Genomic DNA, 20,505 nt, shown 5'->3' with positions numbered 1-20,505 from the left:
AAATCAGTAGAAACATTTTCTAATTTATTTCTTAAATCTCACCCTAAAATAACTGACGGCTCTGGCAAATGAGTAATATTAACTAACTTGTACACTCTCTAAGGAAAACAAAAATATTTATCTTAAAGTCAGTTAAGCATGTAGTTTCACCCTGATACCGAAAATCAAATTCATCATTAGTGGGTTTAGACCTGCATGGGGATAACTGGAGAACCCTAAAACACTTACCTTTAAGTCACATTCCAAATGTGCTTCGAAAGAAAAATACAAAAATACTACCACAAAACTGTTTCTTACAGATGGCTAAACTTAAAATCTTGAGGTCCCCCTCTAGAAACTCTGCAAGTTTTGTTTTGTAATCAAAGCCTCTCAGAGATAAGCAGCACCTTCTTATCTTTAACAACTCCCAGAAAAATAGTTTAGGCCTTAGCTTCTAAGCCTATGTATAAAGATATACAGTCCACATACAGCTTTAAAACTGAGCCCCTGGTTTATCTAAACAATAAAAATCACTTAGATTTTTATTTTTTAACACAAATACTATGCCTCCCTAAAAGGTTAGCAGAAAACAAAGATAGAATATACTGTTCTCCAGAAAGAGGAAGGATGAAACTCAGTAGTTAGGTCTATAAAGTAATCAAAAGTATGGTAAAGGCAGGGACTTTTTTTTTTTTTTTTAATGCAAAGATTACTTAAATCCCTACATGCTGGTAGCAATCCATGTTGGGGGGAAAAAAAAGTGTATGAAAAAAACAAAATGCCATTTTATACCATAAAATAAAACATTTTATTCAGAAGATATAAATGAGATGCCTTTTTTAAATTACAAAGTAATGAGGTTTTTTTTTAAGAAGTTTTTTTTAGCTACCCCTAAACAGAGGAGGATGTCATGACGAAAAACCTCCACGCGTTTTCACAATTAGTCCCCTGGTGTCACTGAGAAATAACAAAATCCTGGAATAGAAAGATCACACGGCTGACAGAGCCTGAGAGTTTTCATTCAAACACTCCATAACAGGATCAAGTTGGCTCCTTCCTCACTCTTAGACCTATCAAAATGGTATGATCATTTTTTTCCTCCTTCAAAGGATACAACTTCACCAAAAAAAAAAAAAAAATCTATCCTCCACAACTCATTTACTGAAAAGAGTCTTTACTGCCCCTTGAGTATGCTTTTGGATGGAAGGATGATCAAGAACCGACATTCAAGACAAACTTTTTTATCTTTCAGAAGAGTCTGCTTTCAAGACAAGCTTTGGAACAGTGACCCTAGATTAACAGTTTAACAGCACATCCAGGCTAAGTCCCAAATTACTTTGCATTTGTTTACATATTTATGTGAACAATACTGCACACTGTTTTAACTTGGTTGATAACACAATCTAGAACCCATCTAAAAAGTTTATTTACAGGCAAGGGCTATTAAATTAGGAATATGGCTTATTTTATAGTGCTTTCTCACTATTACTTAAACATTACTGACACACTGTGGTATACAAACAAACATACTACAGAAATAAATATAATTCTACCTTAAATTTCTAATAATTCTCTTCGAAGTGGTAGTCGCCAGTATGATCTGTCTCTGGCTTTTTTTCTTTTTTGTATTTTCCTTCACCAAACCAAATAAGACTTAAAATGCAAATGAAGTGATTAGAGCAAAAGCATGTGGTGACTAACCAAACAAAGGTGCTGAGAGAGTCTGGAGGCCCAGCAATTCAGTTACTGTAAAAAGTCAAGCCCCAAGTCCAAAAGGTCTTACCTCCCCTTATTTCACAAGTCAATTTTCTCTTCTTAATCTCTATCACCACTTTCCAATGACCCTTAATCAAAATTCTCATCAACCATCACCTGACTCTTCCAAGATGCTTCTCTGGTCTCTCTGCCTCCAGTCTAACTCCATCCCAATCCCATCCTACAAGTTTCCAAATACATCACTCAAAATAAAAAATCAACTTTGCTACTCCTCTCCTTAAAATTAACGACTCCTCACTGCCCATAAAATAAAATCCAAACTCTTTAGTGCAGTATTTAAGGACTTCTATCATCTTACCCCAACCCACCACTCCCAGATTCATTTCTCACCTCTCCTTGCTTTTAAACTTTCTTCTTGAATAAATGCTTGTGCTTTCCTACAGTGACTGAAAGACTTCTCACTTCCATGACTCTGTACATTGATTCCTAAACCTGAAAGGCCAGCCTATTTTCTTGTCTATCACAGCTACAAACTGTCCCCTCCCCCTACTTTCAACTGGCTGAATTTTAGTCACCCTTTATGGCTCAACTAAATCATTTTAACCTCCAGAAAGTATTCCCTAAACCTCTACCTAGTCTCAGCTTCTTGCATATAGTGACTACACTGCACATTTCATTGTAATTATGTTTATATGGTTTCTCTCTTACTGAGGAGTCATTAAGGGGACTAGTTTTTATTAACCTATCTCAAAATCTAACAAGGTACCTGGCATCCAGTAGACACTCACAAGTGTTTCTTGACTAAAATAAGCCATTTTATGCTTCTTATCCTTTCTGTCCTCCTTATTACAAGGGTGTCTTTCCCAGTTCAGGTACAAAAAAAGTCAGATAGCCTGAATAATGCATCTAATAAATAACAAAAGACAGGTCTGCTACCAGAGATTAGACAGAAGGTAAGCTACTCTTCTTATATACCTATGCAGTATCAAAAGCCCACCTAATGTTGAGATGATTCAGAGAATATTGGTGGGTAATGGACCTTGACTGTAAACTTACAAAGGACAGTCAACAGTCACTTTTTACAAGACACCAACCCTGACTCACCTGGTCAGAGAAAAAGACCTACAAAAACACCTCCAAACAAAGCAGAGAGGTTTGGCTATTAGTTTACTCAGCCTATTATGTTATGTCTATATGTTCTGACTTTTTTAATTCAAAAAATAATCTAAAGGAGTTTACAATAAAAAACATAAAACCAAAAATCATTTTTTTAAACAAAGGATTAAAAGGCATGCTGATTATCCTAAACTAACTAAATATGAAATTACCTAAATTTATATGTATAAAACCCTTAAAGGCTTTGTATGGCACACAATACATGATGTAATTTTTTAAAGAAAATATCCTTGCTATTATTAAGCATACGAACATTAGCAAAAATGCATATAATAAAAAAAAAAAAGCCTCTAACAAAAAAACCCTAATTTCAATGATTTTCATTTTTTTTAAATGTTCATTTATTCATTTTGGAGAAAGAGTATGAACGCATGCATGGGTTCAGGGGAGAGACAGAATCCCAAGGAGGCTCCACACTGTCAGCATAGAGGTAGGCATGGGGCTCCAACTCATGAACCATGAGATTGTGACCTGAATGGAAACCAAGAGTGAGTTGCTTAACCGACTGAGCCACCCAGGCAGCCTCCACCATTGAATTTCATTTAAAGTTCTATATAGAGATACAGAAATATAGATACAGTGATGGAAATCTTTATGATCTGAAGATATCTAAGCACATGAAGTTCCTTTTGCCCCAGAGCTCCCCTTCCAAGGGGCTATGTGTTCTTCTCTCTCATACATGTAAAGTACTGCCAGCATAGTCTGTGGGATATTATGTTCAAAGAGGTCAAATGTTCTCCTGCAAGTTACTCAAAAATTCAGATTTGCACAAGAGTAAACTGAATTTCAACACCCAAATAAACAATTCGACATTCTTAGTAAATTATTTTTAGCTATATGAGCTATTTTAAATTATTTTATTTTGAACCAAAACATAGACTTTTTAATGTAATTTGTAAGGCAGACAAAGTTAAATTCTTACACTGTTTATAAACGTGTTATCCGTATGAAATTTTAGGTTTTGAAATTTATTGATTGTATCCTCTTTTTGAGCAATCATATCTCCCAACTCTTGAATTTTTTGATTCTGCTTAAGTATTGTCTTTAAAGAGAAGAAAAACAGCAATGTTTAGTAAATATATTTTAGGATAGATAAAATGCAAATAGGATATAATTTTAGAATTCCTTCAAATTTAAAACGAAGTAAAAATACCAGTAGCAACACACCATGCATAGTATGACCTTATTTTTGTTTAAAAATAATATATATTTACATTAAAAAAAAAAAAGAAAAGCAATTTAATGAATTGAGTAAGAGGAATCTGGAATCAGACCATCTGAGTCTGAACCCTAGCTTCTCCACCTTCTAGTTGTATGATCCTGGGCAAGCTATTTTATGTCTCTGTACAAATAAAAAATAACAGTATCTACATCATAAAGTTGTTCTGAGATGTAAAGCACTTAAAAGAGTACACAGTAATGTTCTATACAAATAAATACATATAAAGTAAAAGTCTAAAAAAAAGATACCAACCAACTTGGTTTTCCCATTTTTATTTAGGACAAAGATTATGGGGGATTTATTTTCTATTTTACATATAACTGAATTTTTACAACTAGGATCTACTATTTTTATAACTAGAAAAAACAAAGGAAAAGATTAGGAATCATCCAAACACTAGCTGTAGTGTCTTCTGCTAAGTACATTATTTTGGTTATTTCTTCAAATACTGGATATTAGATACCAAAGATCTTATTTATGTCTAATTATATCTTAAAATATTTAGCTCTTTAGAAGGATAAATATAAATTGATATAAGACCCATGCCAGAGAAGGTCAGGAAAAATAGCAAGTTTAGAGCTCTAAGTTCACTACACGTGCATGTATGCTTGTAATTTCATATTTAGACCTATCAATGTCAAATCCATCTACAACCACTTGGAATGATTATCGGATCTAAAGATACAAGGTGCCGAAGATCTTCAGAATTCAATGCTGCACACTGATCAGGCCATATCTCATATTTTACAACAGTAATTTTAGGTGAAATAAACATTTAAATGCATCCAACTAACACTATGCACCCACCGAAAGAATAACACAGATCTTTATGTGCTGATGTAGAATTACATCAGCATGATCTCCAAGACACCTTTTGACGGAAGAAAACAAGACACAAAACTGATTAATCCCATTTGTGTAAACTTTTCAAAAGATGTGTGCATGTGTTTTCTATATATAAATAAATATCTTCTGGAAAGACTGAAGAAACTTTCTAGTTGCTATCACTAAGAAAAGGCCTGAGAGTGAAAGCACTTATAATTTTCAATTTTTTTAATCACATTCATTTATTATTTTAAATTATCTTTAAAATAAATGTACCTTGTCATAATTCATGCTCCTTCAATTGCTTAATTATTAAGTTCCTTATCAAGACAAAATAAAACTTGAAGTATTACCTTATTAGATTTCTCAAGCTCTTGAACCAATGAATTTATGTTAATTTCTGATTCTGAAAAAATAAGAATATTGAAAACAAATATATAAGCATCTAAAAAATATATTACTGTATAATCATTGACACATAAGCTTCTATAGTTGACCTAACACTAGTGTTACAGTCAGGAAAAATGATTTTCACAGCCACTAGAAGCACCCAGGACTCAGTTACTAATTCTACCACCAGAGGGCAAGGTTTCTGTAAAAGCCACTTTCAAAATCCAATCCAAGGTAAAAATGAATGACCTATGTTAAATAGTGAAAAATTTCTGGTGTAATTTCAGAGATGAAAGGAAAATAGAAGCTTTTCTATTTTCATAATGTAATGTATGAAATACATTCATAATGTAAAGGCACCACTTACATGATATTTTCTACCCATCTTGTTTCACACAGAAAAGGGCAGAACATGTCCTCCAACACTTTTAAAAACCAGATATGACAAGACATTGAGTGTGTGTGTGTGTGTGTGTGTGTGTGTGTGTGTGTCTGAGCTGGAATGGAGTACCAATGTAACAAACTTAAAATCACTCCATAGGAGTTACTCTATCCCAAACTTACAAGCCCAGAGCAGAATCTACCACACTATGACAGAACATAAAAAATACAGAACAAAATTCACAGCTTTACAATTTCCTAAGATTTCTTAATTTGCTGATAAAACTAATGCTTCATTTGGTGTTTGTTGTTCTTGTTGGTTTTGAGGGGTCCACTTTCTACTTTCTATTAATATTAGCCTAAAAGTAAATGAAGGCAAAAAAAATTTTTAATAGTAAATTAGTACAAAGCCATTAAAATGTTAAAATATTAAATGTTGCCTAGATCAAAGAATTTTCTAGTCAGTACAGTAAATACGTAAATAAGCATCTGTTTTACTCACCATGTTTTTTATGCATCTAAATATGGATAAAATACATCTACTTACCATTTTCTTTCTTTTTTAACTCTTCCTGGATTTTGATTAATTCTTCTTTGGTTTTAGCTAATTCAGCTTTAACTTGATTAAACTTTATTTCTAAACAAGCAATAGCTTCCTGGGGGTCAGCAAGAGATGCAATATATAAGTGAGCAATTTCAGCCTGTTTCTTAATATCAGTGACATCATCTTGAAGGGAATCAATAATATCTTCAATTCCTACATAATTATGTGCTTCCTAAAAACAGCAAAAACCACATGCCTAATGTTAACAGTGGCTTTCACTCTTGCAATGTGGCACTATCTAATTTCGACAGTTTTAAGAACACATAGCAAAAAAATTCACAATTTAGAATTTTTTTCAATAAATTGTATCAAAGTATCTCTAATTATTAAAAAGCTGTGTTCCATTACTCATGACTATTTTATGGAACATGAGACACAGTTTCCCATAAAAAAAATGTCATAAGTTATGAGAAATCCTCCTAGAACAATTATGACTGTCAGTTCAGGTATACTTTGTTATATAATGTCTCATAAGGGCTCTGGTGGGACAGCTAAGGAAACAAATCTCCATCATCACAACTCAGACAAAGAGCCAAACCATGTCTAGGATACATAATAAACATGACTTGACAGCAAGAGCCAGGACATCACCATCCCAGGCCCCTAAACTGACTTATTAAAAAAAAAAAAAACAAAACAAAATCAAACAACCCCCAACAGACATCAATTTCAGTGGAAGCAGAAGAAGGGTATGTTTCCTCAAGGGCAGGGAATGGTCAATCAGCCAACAAGAGCAATCCTGTTTACATATAAATGATTTTGCTTTAATCAGAGCAAAATTGTTTAAAATGGACACAAATGAGGCTAAAAGGAATCTACCTACAATCAGTACATCTAAAAAGCAACACAAAAGGAGATATAAACATGACACATAATTTCTCTCTAGTCTAATAGCTATATTTAACTAATTGTGCTTACATTACTAACAAAGCATGCTTAATTATAATAAAGCTACATAGTAAGTATTTTAATTCTAAAGTATATTAGTGTTTCTCATCACTGATGTGGTACACTACACACAGATCAAACACCTCACTGGACTTCATATTTCAGTTAACATACTTTGTTTTCAACTTTCATGACACAATCTTCATTCTCTGGTTCTTCTTGAGTGTCACATTTACCAACCAAATCCTTGAAGATAGCCAAACGACATTCAGCATTTTCCTCAAGTATCTCTCGTTCCTGAAGGAGAGTTTCCCTTCATAACACAAATTAATCCCATTAGGAAACATAAAAGCACAACTTTTTGTTTTTGTTTGGATTTGTAAGATTAAGGATACATGCACCCCTATGTTTACTGCAGCATTATTTATAATAGCCAAACTATGGAAGTAGCCCAAGTGTCCATTGATAGATAAATGGATAAAGATGTGGTGTGTACACACACACACACACACACACACACACACACACACACATAAACAATGGAATATTATTCAGCCATAAAAAAGAATGAAATCTTGCCATATGCAACAACACAAATGGAGCTAAAGGGTATAATGCTAAGCTAAATAAGTCAGAGAAACACAAATACCATATGATCTTACTCACATGTGGAATTTAAGAAACAAAACAAACGAGCAAAGGAAAAAGAAAAAAGAGAGACAAACCAAGAAACAAATTCTTAACTATACAGAACTGATGGTTACCAGAGGGGAGGTGGAAGGGGGCATGGGTCAAATAGATGATGGGGATTAATAAGTACATTTATCAGGGCACCTGGGTGGCTCAGTCGGTTAAGCATCCGACTTCAGCTCAGGTCATGATCTCGCAGTCTGTGAGTTCAAGCCCTGCATCGGGTTCTGTGCTGACAGCTCAGAGGCTGGAGCCTGCTTTAGATTCTGTGTCTCCCTCTCTCTCTCTGCCCCTCCCTCGCTCTCTCTCTCTCTCTCAAAAATAAACAATAAAAAAAAGTTAAAAAAAATAAGTACACTTATCATGATAAAAAAGTAAATAAAATAAGAACTAAATTTCTAAGATTAAATTTATTATAAATTAAAAGCAGAATTTAAATCATTCACGTACAATTCAGAACCACTGTCAAGATTAGCAACAGCTACTCTCAAGGCTGAAAGAAGAGGTCAGAATTCAGAAGCCACTTAATATAAAAAAAGTAAATAAAAAATTCTGTACAAATAAAATTCTCAATTTTTACTAGGACATGAAAGAAGTAACTTACTTAAAATCAGCTTCCCGCTGAGCTAAATACTGAGTAAACTCCTGTGTAACTTCATCACGAATTTTAAATTCCAATGTTAACTTTTCCTTTCTTTCAGTTATCAGTTTTTTTTTCAAGTCTTCTATTAAATCCAACAGTTTCTAAAACATAAACATTAAAATCCTAAGAACAAATATATCCCAAGGGAAATATTACTGTCCGAGTATTCAAAAATAACTCTTTAGTTGACTATAATTATGCATCCTTTTAATAATGATAATATTCTCACTGAAAATTACGTATGCAGAGACTCAGTAATCTGAAAAGCCTCTCTACATTTTAAAAATACACTTACAGTAACTCAGATGTCTCACTGTATGGCTACACTAAGAAAAAAAAAGGACAAAAAATCTGAAGATCCATTATCCACCAGGAACTACTCTGGGGAGTTCATATTCGATGCCTTTCAATCCACATAACCTATGTGAGCGTGGTAGCAGCATCCACACTTTGTAGGTGGGGAAAGTAAGGACCAGGTTTGTGGAAAGTGGTAAAGGCTGGATTTTAACTTAGTCAAGATCTAAAGCCTAAGTGTTACACAGAGTAGTTACTGAGAATCCCAAACACATTCCAAAATGGAAAAAAGAGATGTTTCATAAACTTATTTGGTGAGCAACAACTCCAAAACCCTGGAAAAAGCATAAATATGTAATATGGACAATGAATAAATAAGGCAATTAACACTTGACATGGCCAGTATAGATCTGTAATAAAATATTATAGCATAACAGCCTGATAGTCTTTTAAGATTTCTACTTAAACTTTCTCAACAACAAATTACCCAATAAACTCTCTCAAAACTACAGATCTTTCAATGTCTCAATTTGATATTGAAAATATTTCCATAAATATCCTAACTTTGAAATCCTGGTTCTAAGAACCTACACCGAAGAAATACTTCTATACCAGGACCCAGTGTTCTGGCTGTGAAAATGGTTATCAGTGTTGTTGTTTTATGATAGTGATTGTACTTAATTAAAGGAAAAGTGAAACCCAACTCAACAAACAAAAAAGATTGCTTCAATTATGGTACGATCATACAGCAACCTACTGTAATGAACAATGACATATTAATGCATACTTTGTACCATTTTTTTTTTAAGTGAAAAAAGTCAGGATACAAAAGAATAATGGATAGGGGCGTCTGGGTGGCTCAGTCAGTTAAGTGTCCAATTTTGGCTCAGGTCACAATCTCACTGTTCGTGAGTTCAAGCCTGACATCGGGTTCTCTGCTGTCAGCACAGAGCCCACTTTAGATTCCCTGTCCCCCTCTCTCTGCCCCTCTCCTGCTCACACTTTCCCTCTCTCTCTCTCTCAAAATAATAAACAATTAAAAAACAAAAGGGTAATGTATAGTAAAAATCCATTAACATGAATGGTATATAGAGAGATGTTTATATTTAGTTTCCTTTTCTTTTTCCAGATTCCATCATGATTAAATAATACTTTTATAATTTCAAATGACTACATTTTCCCACTGTTAATTTTTTTTTTAATGTTCATTTATTTATTTTGAGAGAGAGAGATCTCATGAACCAGTAGATCATGACCTGAGCCAAAATCAAGAGTCAGACATGGGGCACCTGGGTGGCTCAGTGGGTTCAGTGTCTGGCTTCGGCCTAGGTCATGATCTCACCATTCCGGAGTTCGAGCCCCGCATTGGGCTCTGTACTGACAGCTTAGAGCCTGAAGCCTGTTTCAGATTCTGTGTCTCCCTCTCTCTGCCCCACCCCTACTCCCTGTCTCTGTCTCTCTCAAAAATAAATAAACATTAAAAAATAAAGGAGCATCCTCGGTTAAGTGTCTGACTTCAGCTCAGGTCATAATCTCACGCCTTGTGAGTCTGAGCCCCGCGTGGGACACTATGGTGACAGCTCAAAGCCTGGAGCCTGCTTCTCTCTGCATCTCCCCCACTCGTCTCTCTCTCTCTCTCTCTCTCTCTCTCTCTCTCAGAAATAAACATTTAAAAAATATTATTAAAAAATACCACTGTTCAATTTTATGCATTTACCATACATATAAGACAACCAACCATCCTGTTTTTGAAGAAATAGAATAACTGGTACTAGGCAGACACTTTGAGTGCTTTTACCTGAGTGCAAAGTAAGTTTGGTGGATTATGCTAAAATCACTCAGTGAAAGGATACTAAGGAAGAAGATACTCACATGGTCTCAAACTATCATCCCGCAGATGATACTTTTAAAATATAGAGAGATCTGAAACACAATACCTTAACCAAATGAGCAAAACTTAGCATCACCAAGAATGGGGGATTCAGACATCATGTGTCTCCTGATAGGATGCAATGGAAAATTTACAACTTGACCTAAATAATAGGCTGTGTATAGTGTAAAACCTGAATCATGAGGAAACAATCAAAGAAACTGAGATTGAAGGTGCTGTACAAGACAACTAGCCTCAACTTCTCAAGAATATCACTGTTAGATTACAAATAACTAAAAGAAACATACCAATCAAAAACAATGGTTAACTTTAGTTGAAGCTCAGAAACATAATGGCTGGGCACCTGGATGGTTCAGTCAGTTAAGTGTCAACATTTAATTTTAGCTCAGGTCATGATCTCATGGTTCATGAGGTAGAGCCCCACATCATGCTCTGTACTGACAGCCCAGAGCCTGCTTGGGATTCTCTCTCTCCCTCTCTCTCTGCCCCTCCACTACTCATGCACACAAGCATGGGTGCCTACGTGCACTCTCGCTCTCTCAAAATAAAATAATTTAAAAAAAATGACTATAAAGGACATACTGGGACCACTGAATAAATTTCAATATGGACAATATAATAGATTATATTATTATATCAATGTTAAATTGCCTAGGTATGAAAATGGTGTTGTGATCATAAGGAATATGTCTACATTGTTAGGAAACACATGCTGAAGTAGTTAGTTGTAAGGTGCCATTATGTCTACATCTTGTTTTCAAATGGTACTGGCAAAAAAAATGTGCATTCACATACACACAGAGAATTAAACATGGTAAAATGTTAACAACTAGCAAATTCAGGTGAAGTATAAATGGGTTTTCATTGTACTAGTCCTACTGTAGGTTAAATTTTTTCAAGACATAAAGTTGAGGGGCGCCTGGGTGGCTCAGTCGGTTAAGCGTCCAGCTTCGGCTCAGGTCATGATTTCATGGTTCAGGAGTTCAAGCCCCGCATCGGGCTCTGTGCTGACAGCTCAGAGCCTGGAGCCTGCTTCAGATTCTGAGTCTCCCTCTCCCTCTGTCCCTCCCCTGCCCCCACTCTGTCTCTCAAAAATAAATAAATGTTTAAAAAATTAAAATATTAAATATATACATATATATATACATATAAAGCTGAGATACATAACAAACTTAGCATGTTGCTGAAAAAAACTGGAAGAGAGGGAGTTGTAGGTATTGTTAACCCTAACTTTCATAATAATAATAAGCCAAGCTTAGAAATACGAGTTCTTAATACATACCCTCTTCTCCTCATGGCTACTGAAAGCCTTATCTTCCTCCAAAGTCTTATCTAGATCTTCATCAGTACGTTCACTTTCCACACTTTGGTTTTCTTCACCTTTTTCTGGATCCTCAATTAAATCTTCATCTTCCACCAGGTCTTCTAGACTACTTTCCCATGAAATCGTGGATCTTTTTACATTTAGTATTTTATTAACTGAATTATTAATGTCCAGGGATACATCTTGAGAAGATTTGGCAGGTCCAAATGGTTTCTCTTGAGAAGAATTTAAAGCGTCTGGAACACAAACCTGTAAAAATATCCAATGTGACTTTTAAAACAGAAAGGAAAAACTGTCAACTAAAAAAGAAATCCATAAATTTGAGTCAAATAATAATTCCAGTGTTTAAAAAAGACCTATCGGGGCGCCTGGGTGGCGCAGTCGGTTAAGCGTCCGACTTCAGCTAGGTCACGATCTCGCGGTCCGTGAGTTCGAGCCCCGCATCGGGCTCTGGGCTGATGGCTCAGAGCCTGGAGCCTGTTTCTGATTCTGTGTCTCCCTCTCTCTCTGCCCCTCCCCCATTCATGCTCTGTCTCTCTCTGTCCCAAAAATAAATAAACGTTGAAAAAAAAAAAAATTTATAAAGAAGACCTATCTATGCAAACAAACATACAAGAAGGACTCCTAGCAGAAGGGCTTCCTGATTAGCCATGAAGTGAACCAGATGGATGGCAGAGCAGACGGACAATTCACAATAATACTCGTAATTTGTAATGAGTGTGTATTATGAACTCTTATTACTAAGGTTATCCTAATACTAGCAAGGGAAACTTTCAATCTTTTTAATGCCCTCTTACTTGATCAAATATTCACATTTCTAATTTTCAATTATTTCCCAGGTTTTCAGTTATAAGTACAAAATGGGTTAGTTACATCAAGAAAAAATAGTTCATATTCTGGTAAGAAACTTAATAAATCCTGCAGAAATTTGAATATATTTACTTTTTGTGCAATGGCTGAGAATTTCAACACATTGAGGGTTTCATCATAGGCAAAATAACACTGGCTGATGTTGACAATCATGCATATTTTCCCTTTACCATTAAAAAAACTTTGAAAATAGTGAGTCAGTTTACTTTCCCGGAAAGGCACATGCTGTTGAAACCTATGGAAAAAATTTTCAAAAAACCATAAGTTAAAACAAATCTCATAAAGTCAGAATGCTGATAAAATTTACAAAGAAATAATTAATCTAGCTATCACGGACTTAAACTCTAGGTTAGTGATTAGTTCTGCCCATAAAAGTCATTTTCTGTTTATTTATGTTCTTTTCTTTAAATACTACTACTAATACGAAAACTAACAATAACTCAGTATGCAAAATGTTAAGAAAATCACATTGAACTGGGTTGTATTTTCTAGGGTAAAGCAATTATACAAGATATGCCATGAAACACATTAACTAAAAATGAAGGCCAATTACAATTTACTAAGCCTAAAGTGTAATTAACACAGAAATCTTATCACATCTAGAACACAAGGCATTAGTAAGAATAAAGTGGTTTTAGATGCTAAACCAGGATCATAAGAAGATTATCCAAAGTGCCTGTTGACATATATTTGCTATGGAAAATACTGTTTACTTGATGAGTCACTGGCATCAACTAACAATATTTTTTACTTCAATTTTTTAAATCCAAGAACTCTATTTCAATTGTAATCCATATATAGTCATCACATAGGAAGCAGGTTAAAAACAAAAAAGAACTTTCTAAAACTGGAGTTGAAAGTTTAAATATTATAACACTTAATATGCTAATAGCACTTTCAGCAACACTTACTTTGACTTTTCACTGTTTTTCAAAACATTGATACACTTTCCCAGAGTCAATAAAGAAGTATTGATGTTCCCAGTCTCTCTTAACCTTTCCCCTTCATTCTGTGTCTTCACGCTTCTTTCTGAACCAGCAAGATCACATAAACACAATCTGAATTAACCAAAAAAAAAAAAAAAAAAACTATGAAAAGTTCTTCAAAATGAAACAATTCAAAATAATTAAGAGTTAAAGAATGCTCAACTTACTCACTGACTCGCATTACACGAGGCATTTCAGAATCTTCAATCTGTAATATTCTAATAGTGAATATGCTGTGACTAAAAGAAATATACAAAAATCAAATGTTATCTTTCATTTTTAATTTCTGCATTCCATCTGGTGAAACCAGCATCCAAATCGACATCTATTTACACCCTAATACTAGCCATACCTCCAGCACTGCATTTTCCAACCAGTTGCCAGGTATTCCAATCCCATGTTCCATTGTCACCTAAATACCCAACTGCCTAAAATCATGTATCTTATCTTTCATTTAGCCCCAAATTCCCTGAACCCTCTTCTTCTCTTAACATTCCACTTCTATTAGTGGAATCATTTACAATAAAATTTCAATTTACTTGCAAAGATCATATTATTAGTTAAAATGGTATACAGACTGCTAATCTTCTACCTAAAGCAAAGCATACATTTGGCCCAAATACAGGCTTACCTGTATCATATACGATCTTCATGCCATACTAAGTATGGAAGACAGGGCTCTTTCCCCCTTAAGAGACAACCTGTTTTAAATATCTCACTGTTTAAACTTATTTCCTTTTGTCTCTCAAGTCCCAATTCCTTCCCTCAAAAACATCATTCTTTAACCTTGAGATGTATATTGTAGGGACCTCTTAAAAGAGAGCTTAGATATTCACATAAAGAGTAAAAATACCCAAGCGACTTTATGTAAATTAGTAAATTTTATGTTAGAACAAGAAATAGTCCAGATAATCTTCTGTGCTTTAGTGCTCCTCAGTTAACAGAATACTTTTTATGCCTATGAATTCATCTAACATATCAGAGAGACTACTGCCCAGTTCAATCTTAAATTAGTTGTATTTACAATAGCACAGAATACCCTGGGTACTTCAAGCTCACACCACAGTGTTTCTTCTTTACCTTCTACTAGAAGCATTGTTCAGCTTTGTGAAGGCAACACTCTGGTGCTTTATTCCTAGTTTTAAAAGTCTATATGCTTCTTTGGAATCAGATACTTGAATCCATTGTAGATCTTTAAAAAATAAAGAGGACACATCAATTTATAAAAACATAGCATTTGTCGTACAATGTAATCTCTTTAGAGATTTGTAACCTCTTTTCCCAAAGACATACAATGAAGTTTTTTTTTTTAAGTTTTTTAAAAGTTATTTATTTTGAGAGAGAGACAGAGAGTATGAGTGGAGGAGGGGCAGAGAGAGGAAGAGAGAGAATCCCAAGCAGGCTCCACGTCATTAGCACAGGCCCGACACGGGGCTTGATCTCATGAAGCGTGAGACCATGACCTGAGGTGAAATCAAGAGTCAGATGCTTAACTGACTGAGCCACCCAGGTGCCCCTATGATGAAATCTTTTAATAACACCCCTTATGTGGAATCCACTCAGCTATTCCATATTCCACTAGAAAAGTGAAATATAAGGGGAGGCGTTACAATTACTTTCTAATATTTAAGTTACACAAACACAGACAAAAGTTTTTCAAAAGTAGGTCAAAGGGAAAATTAAAAATAGAAGAGATTCCTTAGAATTAAACATCCAGAAAAAAAAAAAAAAAAAAAAAGACAAAAAACAAAGCACACTACGGATTAACCCTACAAAATTACCTAGATGTGAAACACTGCAGGTTGCAATTCATTAGTGAATCATCAAGTCAAATTTAGTCATAACCAGCATTTTATTAAAATGAAGTAGAATACAGAAAACACCAAAAAACAAAGTACAAAGTGTGTTCCTTGTACTAAGGATAAGTATAATTCACGAAACTTCTGAGTTGTAAATATACGTGTACGTATATACACATGCAACTACTAGATCATAATGTTAATATATGTAAGTACTTCCTACTTTGAGTAGTAACTGTAAAAAGTTGGAAAAACACACTGTGGAAAGCTCCAAAGTTTGCACACTGCTGCAAAGCAGCATAATAATGTGAATATAAACACACACAGCTTTTCCCACCGCCCCCCCCCCCAAACCCCTGCAATGATACTCAAGGAAAACAATATTAACACTGACCCCTTACATTCAGGTTTACTTAACATACCAAAACATACCTGCAAAGCACAAACTTCTCTTATTATGTTGATGCTAACAATTAATATAAAAATTTTCAATCTCCAGTTTGCTGTAACAAAGTCTAGAAAGAAACTTTGGAGCAATAAAATAAAAAACATTCATTACTATACCTTTTATAAAAGAATAGCCCTTTACATCTTGCGAAAGGCGTAGCATCTTTCTCTTTTGGAATTTAGATGATACAGGAACAAACAAGTCATAAATACATTCATTGTAAATCTCAAAGAAAGAAACCCACACAGAAAATTTTATACTATTATCCATATTCAAGCTGGCTTGTTCACAATCTTTCATGGATTCTTCACACTCTGGGATATTCAAAGAGTTTATTAAACTTCCTACAAAAAATAAAAAAGAATAATCAGAAAGTTAAGAAATAGACTAAAAATGAGATAAGACAGATCAAGACTTGTGGACTTGAAAAACTAAGTATCCTTAATCTTTACTTTTTTTGAGAGCGAGCGAGCGAGCAGGGAAAGGGAGGGAAAGGGAGAGTGAGAGAGGGAGAGAGGGAGGGAGGGAGTGAGAGAGAGAATCCCAAGCAGGCACAGGGCAGAAGGAAGGGGAGAGGGAGAGGGAGAGGGAGAGAGGGAGAGAGGGAGAGAGGGAGAGAGGGAGAGAGGGAGAGAGGGAGAGAGGGAGAGAGGGAGAGAGGGAGGTAGGGAGGGGGAGAGAGAGAGAGAGAGAGAGAGAGAGACAGAGAATCCCAAGCAGGCACAGGGCAGAGGGAAGGAGGGAAGGAGAGTGAGAGGGAATCCCAAGCAAGCTCCATGCTGTCAGCGCAGACATGGGGCTCAAACTCATAAACTCACAAACCGTGAAATTATGAACTGAGCCAAAATCCAGAGTCCGACACTTAATCAACTAAGCCACCCAGGAACCCAAGTATCCTTAATCTTTTATTCAGCAATGTTAAAAACTTTTTGGACCAAAGCAGATATAAACAAAATTTATATTTTATATAAATATGGCTTATAGAAATAATATAATTTATATTAGCCAAAGTTTGGCTTCTTTTTATCTTTCTTTTCTTTTTGAAAAAATGCCAATGAGCCAAATTGAAGTTAAAGGTAAAGGACAAAGAAAAAATAGTAGCTCTCTTGAATTCTACATAAAAGTTGTAAGTGAGAGGGATTCTCTGTGACATTAAATCCAAAGAAAACTTTACAGTGACTGATATTTCATATAGTTATGTACCATTTTCCAAGAATTGCTATCTCATTAAAAAAATTAAATCGCTAGGACTGATTCAAAAATTAAAAGCTATTCAAAAGTATGTCACGTAATCAACATTCGAAAAGTGAGAAAGGAAACCTTACCGTGAAGAGTATCATAACTGTCATTTTGCATCGCAACCTAAAAAGGAACAATTTTTTTTAAGTTAAAAACCATTTTTAGTTAAGGTTAAATAACCATTGTATTAATTATCTATCTATCCAAATAAGTCACCAACCAAACCATAACCTTTCATCTACTCAATTCAATGACCTCTATTAATTCTTTGTCCTAGTTAAATAATACATTCTCATAATAAGAAATCTGGGATACTACAGAAGACTATTAAAAAGAATATCATCATATATGATCCCTATCACTCAGAGGCAATTACTATTAATATTTTAACACATGCCTTTCTATTCTTTTCCCCACACTCGTTACCTTACCTTGAAAGCTTTTACTTTTACTTGCTATGATTAAAAATTATTTGTAAGTATTTGATGGCTATATAACGGAATAGATGTGAAATGGCTTAATTACTGCCCTGTTATTGAACATTTATTTACAAATTTTTGCCCAGTAAAAGTAATACTAAAATAAATATCTCAATTTGTTATTTTTTTCTTCTGCATTCTAATTATTTCCTTAGGATATATCCCTAAATCTGAATAATGGATGAAAAGATATGAAAATATTTGTCTTTATAGAAGAAAATGTGCTTTTTAAAAACGCAGTTTACAATCAATGTATGAAAGCATGATTTCATTTTTTTAAATATTTTAACAATTTCATAGCAAAATAATGTTTTAACTGAATAACTCATTAGGGAAATTTTTTCATTATTGACCTTAATATCTTCTAAGAATTACCTGTGCAATCATCTACTAATCTCTGTAATTCTTATTTATACTATATACTAGCTTACTTTCAGAGATCATAATCATGGACTCTGAACTTTAAACTCCACTGAGCAAAAATCAAAAGGTATGAAGATATATGCAACTGTATATATGACTGTGTTTGTGTATATACAGACGTTATAGAAAGCTCTAAATACAGATTTTGTTTTAGAAAAGAATCAAAAACTATACTTTCCAATATGTTAATGCGATTTTCTCTTCAGAAATAAAGCCACGAGAATTTCCCTTTATATTTCTCACATTCCCTTGTTTAGACCTTGTGTGCACAAATTATTTTTATAACTAAAAAAATTTTTTTAATTTGAGAGAGAGCATGTGAGCAGGGGAGAGTGGCAGAGGGAGAAAAAAAGATTTTTTTTTTTAGTTTATTTATGTATTTATTTTGAAAGAGAAAGAGAAAGAGAGGGGCAGAGAGAGAGGGAGAGAGGGGGGGGGAGGGGGAGGGGGGGGGAGAGAGAGAGAGAGAGAGAGAGAGAGAGAGAGAGAGAGAGAGAGAGATCCAAGCAGGCTCTGTGCTGTTGGCACAGAGCCCAATGTGGACCTCTATCTCATGACCCTGGGATCAGACCTGAGCCGAAACCAAGAGTTGGACACTCAACTGACTGAGTCACCCAAGCACCCTAAAAAGAAATTTTTTAATCATTACATCAAGGACAGTAGTGTTTCAACAACAACCGAAAGAAATTTCGGAACTATTTACATTTGAATTGTTTAAACATTTCTGCCATTTGTACAATATAAAGCAAGGACAAGAAAAACTTCAAACAAGGTTATAATACTTTCCTAAAAAAAGAAAACACAACCATCACCATCACCATCACCACCACCACAAAATATTCCAATATAGGCTAAAACAAACTAAAGAGCTTATAAAAGGTCATGACATTTATATATCTCACATACTAGACTCCCTCCATACCTCTTTAATTTGCCGGAGCAATGTAACTTTGCTAGCAACCTCTTCTTTCTCTTGGTCTGGTGATAACCGTAAGAATTCTCTAGATCTATGTGGTTTAAGGTTCATCTTTGCATACAGTCTTTCCTGAAGACTATCAAATAATACGTTCAAAGTTCGCGGCAGAATACCAATATTTTCTTCTGTGCCTGTGAAAAGAATTTTTGTTTTATATCCTTTCAGAGTATTAGCAAAGTGGAAATGTTCCTGGATTACAAGAGTCCTTTTATATCACCAACAGGCAAAAATAAACATCTAAGACAAAAGTGAAAGAAGTTGCAGCATTAGTTTTCCATCACTTTGGTCTTCATTGTAGAATGGACATTTTATCAGCTATTATTGAAATTTTACATTCAGATCAGGCCGTAAGATTTGCAATCACCCATAATCACATAATGGAAAAGTAAAATGAAATTTAAGATGCTTCCCTGGTTATCCATGCTTAGTTCACTACGTCACATAAATCCTTTTTCCAAATTTTTATCACCTAATTCTCTATCATATGGGTAAAGTAATTTCCCAAATGAATTAAATCAATCTGAATCAAAAGCCATCGGCGATACACATTCACGATGCTATCGGTATTAAAAATGGAGCAAATGTACTAGGTAATGGAAACATAACTACATACAAATATTATGAAAATGAGTGAATATTACTGCTTTTTTCCTTGAAATGTAAAAACAATACAATTTACCTTGAAATGTATATGTTTTTCCTGAATTGGTTAGCCCGTACGTAAAAATCAGCCGACTCTGTCCTTTCAAGAGGTCTTTTACTGGCTGCATAATGCAACCCTGGAAAAACTCCTTCTGTGTAGTTTCTGGGCCAAAAACCTAAACAAGCATTTTTTAAAACAAGTCTTTTTAGAAAATTCAAGTAAATTTTTACAATGAGTTCTACCCTATAACTCATGTTTTTAAAAACTTTTTTTTTGGGGCGCCTGGGTGGCACAGTCGGTTAAGCGTCCGACTTCAGCCAGGTCACGATCTCGCGGTCCGGGAGTTTGAGCCCCACGTCGGGCTCTGGGCTGATGGCTCAGAGCCTGGAGCCTGTTTCCGATTCTGTGTCTCCCTCTCTCTCTGCCCCTCCCCCGTTCATGCTCTGCCTCTCTCTGTCCCAAAAATAAATAAACGTTGAAAAAAAAAATTTAAAAAAAAAAAAAACTTTTTTTTTAACTTTATTTATTTATTTAAGTAATCTCTACACCCAGCATGGGGCTCAAACTCATGAACCTGAGATCAAGAGGTGCGTGCTCCCCCAACTGAGCCAGCCAGTTG

The 20,505-nt window shown here is 34.7% G+C and overlaps 1 protein-coding gene across 1 annotated transcript in view; it reads right to left on the bottom strand.

The window, feature by feature from the left end:
• KIF20B (kinesin family member 20B) overlaps positions 1 to 20,505 on the bottom strand; it is a 73,294-nt gene that overhangs the window by 43,723 nt on the left and 9,066 nt on the right. The window contains exons 6-19 of the mRNA XM_047073149.1: positions 19,923 to 20,061; positions 19,190 to 19,374; positions 17,452 to 17,488; positions 16,243 to 16,470; positions 14,960 to 15,071; positions 14,047 to 14,118; positions 13,805 to 13,951; positions 12,966 to 13,128; positions 11,982 to 12,272; positions 8,476 to 8,615; positions 7,356 to 7,494; positions 6,237 to 6,465; positions 5,272 to 5,324; positions 3,794 to 3,913 (exon numbers count right to left, since the gene is read on the bottom strand). Of these exons, the coding sequence (XP_046929105.1) occupies positions 3,794 to 3,913; positions 5,272 to 5,324; positions 6,237 to 6,465; positions 7,356 to 7,494; positions 8,476 to 8,615; positions 11,982 to 12,272; positions 12,966 to 13,128; positions 13,805 to 13,951; positions 14,047 to 14,118; positions 14,960 to 15,071; positions 16,243 to 16,470; positions 17,452 to 17,488; positions 19,190 to 19,374; positions 19,923 to 20,061 (2,055 nt within the window). The remainder of the gene's footprint in view (positions 1 to 3,793; positions 3,914 to 5,271; positions 5,325 to 6,236; positions 6,466 to 7,355; positions 7,495 to 8,475; positions 8,616 to 11,981; positions 12,273 to 12,965; positions 13,129 to 13,804; positions 13,952 to 14,046; positions 14,119 to 14,959; positions 15,072 to 16,242; positions 16,471 to 17,451; positions 17,489 to 19,189; positions 19,375 to 19,922; positions 20,062 to 20,505) is intronic.

This window comes from Lynx rufus, unplaced genomic scaffold (genome assembly GCF_022079265.1).
Source record: "Lynx rufus isolate CCGP_SWC_20201006 ecotype Redwood Valley unplaced genomic scaffold, mLynRuf1.p SCAF_11, whole genome shotgun sequence".
Classification (NCBI taxonomy): domain Eukaryota; kingdom Metazoa; phylum Chordata; class Mammalia; order Carnivora; family Felidae; genus Lynx; species Lynx rufus.
This window is presented reverse-complemented; position numbering and strand designations above follow the sequence as displayed.